The 6,581-nt window shown below is 48.0% G+C and overlaps 1 protein-coding gene across 1 annotated transcript in view; it reads left to right on the top strand.

Annotated features, from left to right (window-relative positions):
* The window catches only part of LOC141804191 (unconventional myosin-X-like), a gene marked incomplete at its 3' end in the record, with an annotated part of 100,954 nt that extends 94,373 nt beyond the window's left edge, over positions 1 to 6,581 (top strand). Inside the window, 13 exon segments of the mRNA XM_074688513.1 lie at positions 125 to 1,084; positions 1,187 to 1,307; positions 1,439 to 1,682; positions 1,776 to 1,871; positions 2,465 to 2,558; positions 2,948 to 3,003; positions 3,379 to 3,521; positions 3,647 to 3,838; positions 4,081 to 4,238; positions 5,622 to 5,745; positions 5,835 to 6,132; positions 6,230 to 6,437; positions 6,546 to 6,581. Coding sequence (XP_074544614.1) covers positions 125 to 1,084; positions 1,187 to 1,307; positions 1,439 to 1,682; positions 1,776 to 1,871; positions 2,465 to 2,558; positions 2,948 to 3,003; positions 3,379 to 3,521; positions 3,647 to 3,838; positions 4,081 to 4,238; positions 5,622 to 5,745; positions 5,835 to 6,132; positions 6,230 to 6,437; positions 6,546 to 6,581 — 2,730 coding nt within the window.

The following is a 6,581-nucleotide window of genomic DNA, read 5'->3' on the forward strand; positions in this document are numbered from 1 at the left end:
ATCTGTATACTGGTTGTTCTCACTTTGTTTACAGATTAATTTGTTGTGAGGGCTCAAGGATTAGGACTTGAGGTGCAGGGAGGTTATTCTTTGTGTATTTCAGATATTTCTCTTCCATCCTCAGGCAGAGGAGCTCAGGAGAGTAGAGGAGCTTCATCGTCTTGAGGAGCTAGCTTCTCTGCCTCTCCCTCCTCCTCCACCTCCAGTAGAAGCTGCAACAGTCCCAGGGATGGTGGAGGAGCTGGAGTCCGCCGAGCTCCCTGAGGAGGAGGCACCAGAGGGAGTCCGTCCCCAAGAGGCGTCCCAGGTGGAGGAGATCCTCCGGCTGGAGCGGGAGATCCAGGTCCTGCAGAGGCAGAAGGAGCGTCAGGAGCTCTCTCTGACCGAAGCCTCCCTCTGTCGCCTGCAGCTCCTCCGGGACCAGGAGCTCAGGCGTCTGGAGGACGAGGCCTGCAAGGCGGCGCAGCAGTTCCTGGAATCGCTGAACTTCGACGAGATCGATGAGTGTGTGAGGAACATCGAGAGCTCACTGGGGGTCGGTGAGGGGGAAGACAAGGAGAAAGAGGGTGGAAGGAGGCGAGGGAGTGATGAGGAAGAGGTGGACGAAGGCTTCGGGGCTGACGATGAGGCCTTCAAAGACTCACCCAACCCCAGCGAGCACGGCCACTCGGACGGTCAGAGGACGAGCGGGATCCGAACCAGCGATGACTCGTCTGAGGAAGACCCGTACGCCAACGATGGTGTGACACCCCCCCTGCCACCAACCACGCTGCTTCACCAGCCGCTGCCTCCACCACCAGTGCCCCCTGCCTGCCACAGTGCCTCATCCAGCGGGGACTCCGCCTACTGCCTCCCCCAGGGTTCCTCTGAGGCCCAGTCCGATGACCTGGTGGAGCTCATACCTCCTGACGAGGATTCAGACTACGACCAGGATGACTACGATGAAGGCGCTATCGTGTCCAGCAGCAGCGTGGCGTTCTCCAACGTGTGCAGTGGCCAGTGGTCTCCGGACTACAGAGGCTCTGTGGGGACCTACAACAGCTCAGGAGCGTACCGCTTCAGCTCAGAGGGGCCTCAGTCATCGGTAAGCCATGTGGTCTGAGGGAACGTCCCGTCAGTCAGAAAAGTTCAGTAATACATCCAAAAAAACAGCAACACTGACCAGTCTCTGTTGTTCTTGTTCCAGTTTGAAGACAGTGAGGATGACTTTGACAGATTCGACACTGATGATGAGCTTTCGTATCGGCGGGACTCCGTCTACAGCTGCGTCACTCTCCCGTACTTCCACAGCTTCCTCTACATCAAAGGTATCTCCTTCGTGCGACTCGTATAAAAAAGGTTGAAATGATCTCTGATTTTGAGGCTCATTAAAACCAGAGGAAGTAAAATGTCACGTCTCTTTAAACACATCGGTAAAATGTTGTATCTTCATCCTCAGGCGGCCTCATGAATACATGGAAACGCCGCTGGTGCGTTCTAAAGGACGAGACTTTCCTCTGGTTTCGAGCCAAGCAGGAGGCCCTGAAGCAGGGCTGGCTGCACAAGAAAGGAGGAGGCTCGTCCACGCTGTCCCGCCGCAACTGGAAGCGCCGCTGGTTCGTGCTGCGGCAGAGCAAGCTCATGTATTTCGAGAACGACGGGGAGGAGAAGATGAAGGGCGTTCTGGACATGCACAATGCAAAGTGAGGAGGCGTTTTAACTGTGATCACCTTTTATCACCCAAATAGTCAGCTGTTGGTGCAGAGCTCATCAAGTTTTTCTTTTACAACCTGCAGAGAAATCATCGATAACACCGGAAAGGAGAACGGGATCGACATCGTGATGCCTGAGCGGACGTACCACCTGATTGCAGAGTCGGCTGAAGATGCCAGGTAGGATGTTTGATAAGTTTCTTCAAGCACATCGACCGACGGGAAAGCAGAATGATGATGAGTATGAAGGTAAATAGAGTAGTCATGATGAAGCTGACCACAGAAACCATGAGAATTATCATCTGAACATGAGGTCATGATAGTGAAGAGGATGAAAACTACATCACAAGTCAACAAGTATATGAACAATGATGATGAAGATGATGTGAATAATGAGAAAAAAGATAGACACTGATTATTGTGACGATGATGATGATGATGATGACGATGATGATGATGATGACGATGACGACGATGATGATGATGATGATGACGATGATGATGATGACGATGACGATGATGATGATGATGATGATGACGATGATGATGATGACGATGATGATGATGATGATGATGATGATGACGATGATGATGATGATGACGATGATGATGATGATGATGATGATGATGATGATGACGATGATGATGATGATGATGATGACGATGATGATGATGATGAACACAGTGACAGTAACAGTGATACAGACACTGCAGAAAGTGGTGAAGATGATAATTATCCTGTGACTCATGATGTTCTGTTCATGTCCTCACAGTCAGTGGTTCAGCGTTCTGAGTCAGGTCCACGTCTCCACGGAGCAGGAGATCCGAGAGATGCACGACGAGCAGGCTAACCCCCAGAACGCTGTGGTGAGTACTGCTGCCAGCAGCAAAGCATTGTGGGAATCTATGGAAAATCACTCTGTTTACACAACGTGTTACCTATTTACCTCATTTTGGTGTTTGTGTGCTTTTATTTTTCTTTGTTTTCTGACTGCGTGTCCCGTCCTGCTGTCCTGTCCTCTGACACTTTCTCTTTTCTGTGTCTGAAACTGTGTGAATGCCTTCCAGAAGCTTCCTTTGAGCAGTGTGTGTGTGTGTGTGTGTGTGTGTGTGTGTGTGTGTGTGTGTGTGTGTGTGTGTGTGTGTGTGTGTGTGTGTGTGAGGGGAATAACTACTCTTTAAGGATGGAGGTTGAACTCGTTCCCTACTCTTGCAGCGCTGTGACTGGATGTTTCTGTCTTCTTCTCGTCCTTCAGGGAACACTGGACGTTGGGATGATCGATTCAGTCTGTGCTTCAGATAATCCAGAGAGGTGCTTGATTTCCACACACTCTTCTGTTCACACATTATACTGATAAATTGGCCTCCAAGTATAGAAAAGACACAACTGGAGCTCATGGTTCAGACTTTTTCCCTGTTTAAACATGAATGAGCAGCTCCCTCTAGTGGCTAAAGTGGAAATAGAGGACAATAATTCTACTCATTCATGTTTGGAGAAAAAGCTCAGCTCTGACACAAGAAAACCAGAAATGTTTCCAGTGACATCAGGTTTAATTTCACTTTAAGGGAAAAGTTGACGATATTTTCTATTTTTGGTTCTTGTTGGAAACTAAAATAAAACTTCCTCTGGTCTCTCTCTCTCTCTGAAGTGAAATAAATCAACATTTCCTTTTTCTCATCGTCCCAGGCCAAACTCCTTCGTCATCATCACAGCAAACCGGGTACTGCACTGCAACGCCGACACGCCTGAAGAGATGCACCACTGGATCACTTTGCTGCAGCGCTCCAAAGGAGACACGCGTGTCGACGGACAGGAGTTCATCATCCGAGGTGACCATGCAGTCTTCTTCTTTCTCAGTCTTCCCCAGCGTTTGCTTTTTGTTTGAAGCAGCACAATCCCATGATTTCTATGAGACATGTTTAATCAGAACGTGTGACTCCATCACCTCCACCAGGCTGGCTGCACAAAGAGATGAAAAACAGCACCAAGGCCTCGCTGAAGCTAAAGAAGCGCTGGTTTCTGCTTACCCACAATTCCCTGGACTACTACAAGAGTTCGGAGAGAAACGCCCTGAAACTTGGAACGCTGGTGCTGAACAGCCTCTGCTCCGTGGTTCAGCCAGACGAGAAGATCTTCAGAGAAACTGGTAAAAGAATCAACCACCACTCAGTCTTAATTTCAGCAAAATCTTAGCCCCAAACCGTTGTTCTTCACCACATTTTAATTATTTTTATTTATTCATAAAGTATTTTTAAAAACGACCACAGCTGTAGACACAGTGCTGTACAGGTACATAACTTGACACGATAAAAACAGAAAAGAAAAACACACACAAAGAAAAACACATGTAACACTTTGTTAAACGGGAGTTTCCTCTTCTCTGTTCAGGATACTGGAACGTGATCGTGTACGGCCGTAAACACTCGTACCGTCTCTACTGTAAGCTGCTGAATGAGGCCTCGCGCTGGGCCAACTCCATCCAGAACGTCATCGACTCAAAGGCTCCCATCGACACGCCAACGCAGCAGCTCATTCAGGACATCAAGGTAGCAAACGGCTTCCTGTGCCAAGACGAAGGACCTGAGCAGATCCTCCATCCCATTTATGTTGATAGCTCCTATCTATAGTTAGTTTAAGTATTTACAACGTTAGATGAGATGAAACTTTAACATTTATGGGAATAAATTTAAAGCCAGTGGTTGTAAATTTGGGTTTCTGTAAGGGTTAAGTTGTTAAAGAAACCCTGAATAAAAGTTATAAAAATGAAGACTTCATTTCCAGAAAACCATCGTACATGTACGCTCGAAGTCTCGCGAATAAACAAGAATCGCACATTGAATTCAGTCGACACGAAAGTCTAACAGGATCAAGTTATGAGATACCTTGTGTCTCTGGGCCATGTTTCGTACCCAGCTCTTGAGTTGTGTGGCGTTTTCTCCTGGAGGCCAAAGGAAGCCATGTGTCGTCTCTTTTTTTAGACTCTAGCTGTGATTTTATGAAAACACTTCTTTAAACAGTTTCGATACTTCTTCTGTGTTTCGTCACTGTCATCTCTTCCTTATTTCTCTCCTCTGCTTGTTGAGCATTATACAATGTGTGAAACAGCGCCCTCCTAAATGTTCTGTGGCGAATGCGTGGTGAGAATACGATACTGCACACTTTTGTCCTCAAGGAGGCCAAGCCGAGTTGGCGTCCCTTGGTGAAAAAAAACAAGAATGATTAACCAATCAGATGAGGCTGCGGTCATGACACTGCTCACCTGTGATTGGCCAAGACTGTGTCAAAGGAAGCCACCCCGTCTGTGGCCTCAAACCAATCAAATCACAGTATCATCGTCATCATCAAGCCACTGAATGAAATCAGGGAGGTTAGCATGTTAGCAGTGTGCATGAAGCGGCCGGTTGTGTGTTTGAGTGTGCGGCTGAGTAAATGAATTAATAAGAATTAATTAGATATTTAAGCTGAGTCAATAGGACGATGTACATGTGTGAATGAGTGTGTGAGTTCAGACCAACAAAAAAATAATATTAATCCAAAATAAATCCTTTTTAATAAAATAAAACACAAAATAAACCAACAACGATCAACATTAACATGAACATAGTTGATTGTTTAAAATGTGATAACTCCTTATGAATTGACTTTCACAGCAGCCCGTCTGTCTCCAGGACAAGCTGTCACATTCAGGGCTAACAGCTGATCAGTAGCGCTCTCTTCACCCAGAATTTTCTGGATCTGTTCCTCTTTGGCTGGATTAATAAAGATATAATAAATTCAATAAAGACTAAGTAGTCATTTACACATGCAGCTCGTCTTGACAGTGAAGTTTTTGGAGTACTGTGAAAATGTGAAAGGGATTATGGGGATTGTAGTCACCTCCATTCTCCATCAGAAGCTCATGTTGAAGTGAGTCTGTCTGCTTTCTGCAGGAGAACTGTCTGAACTTGGAGGTAGTGGAGCAGATCTACAAGAGGAACCCCATACTGCGCTACAGCCACCACCCACTGCACACACCGCTGCTGCCGCTGCCGTACGGAGACATCCACCTGACCAGTGAGTCCAACTGTGAAGATGAGCTACACCATTTACACCGAGCTGTCCCATCCCAAACGTTGAGTAACTGTTTCCCTGTCTCTGCTCAGCTCCTATGAACAGAAACTACACCACCCTGCAGAACGAAGCCCTCAAGGTGTTCAGCTCCCTGCAGCACCTGGAGGGCGTGGCCGACCCCGTGCCCATCATCCAGGGCATCCTTCAGACCGGCCAGGAGCTCAAACCTCTCCGGGATGAGCTCTTCTGCCAGCTGATAAAGCAGACGACTCGGCCCCCGCAGCCCAGTGGGCCAGGGAACCTCTGCAGCTGGAAGATCCTGGCCTGCATGACCTGCACCTTTATGCCCACTAGGAGCATCCTTAGATACCTCAAGTTCCACCTGAAGCGGTTCGGACATGCTGACTTGTTGACTCAGTTTGGATTTTCTCTGCTGAACCTGCACTTGCAGATATTTCTGATCCACCTGAATTGTGTCTCTTTGCAGGACCCGGGAGCTCTTCCCTGGCTCAGAGATGGATCGCTACGCCGCCTTTGCCTTTGACTCTCTTAGGAAAACTCGAGCCAGGGAGAATGTGCCTTCACAGGAGGAGATCCGCGCCATTGTTGCCCGGCAGGAAATGAGCACAACGGTTCATTGTCATGGGGGAGGGTCCTGCAAGATCACCATCAACTCCCACACAACAGCCGGAGAGGTGGGTGACAGAGCGCGGCTCTGGGACAAAGGTCCAGGTCTGTGTAGAAAGAAGAGTGAGTTTGATCAGTGGAGTTGATCAGTGGAGTTGTGTCATTTCCTGCATCAGGTGGTGGAGAAGCTGATCCGAGGCCTGGCCATGGAG

The sequence above is a fragment of the Halichoeres trimaculatus genome, unplaced genomic scaffold (genome assembly GCF_033239565.1).
Source record: "Halichoeres trimaculatus isolate MK-OKI-2021-1 unplaced genomic scaffold, fHalTri1.1 fHalTri1_scaffold_15, whole genome shotgun sequence".
Lineage (NCBI taxonomy): Eukaryota > Metazoa > Chordata > Actinopteri > Labriformes > Labridae > Halichoeres > Halichoeres trimaculatus.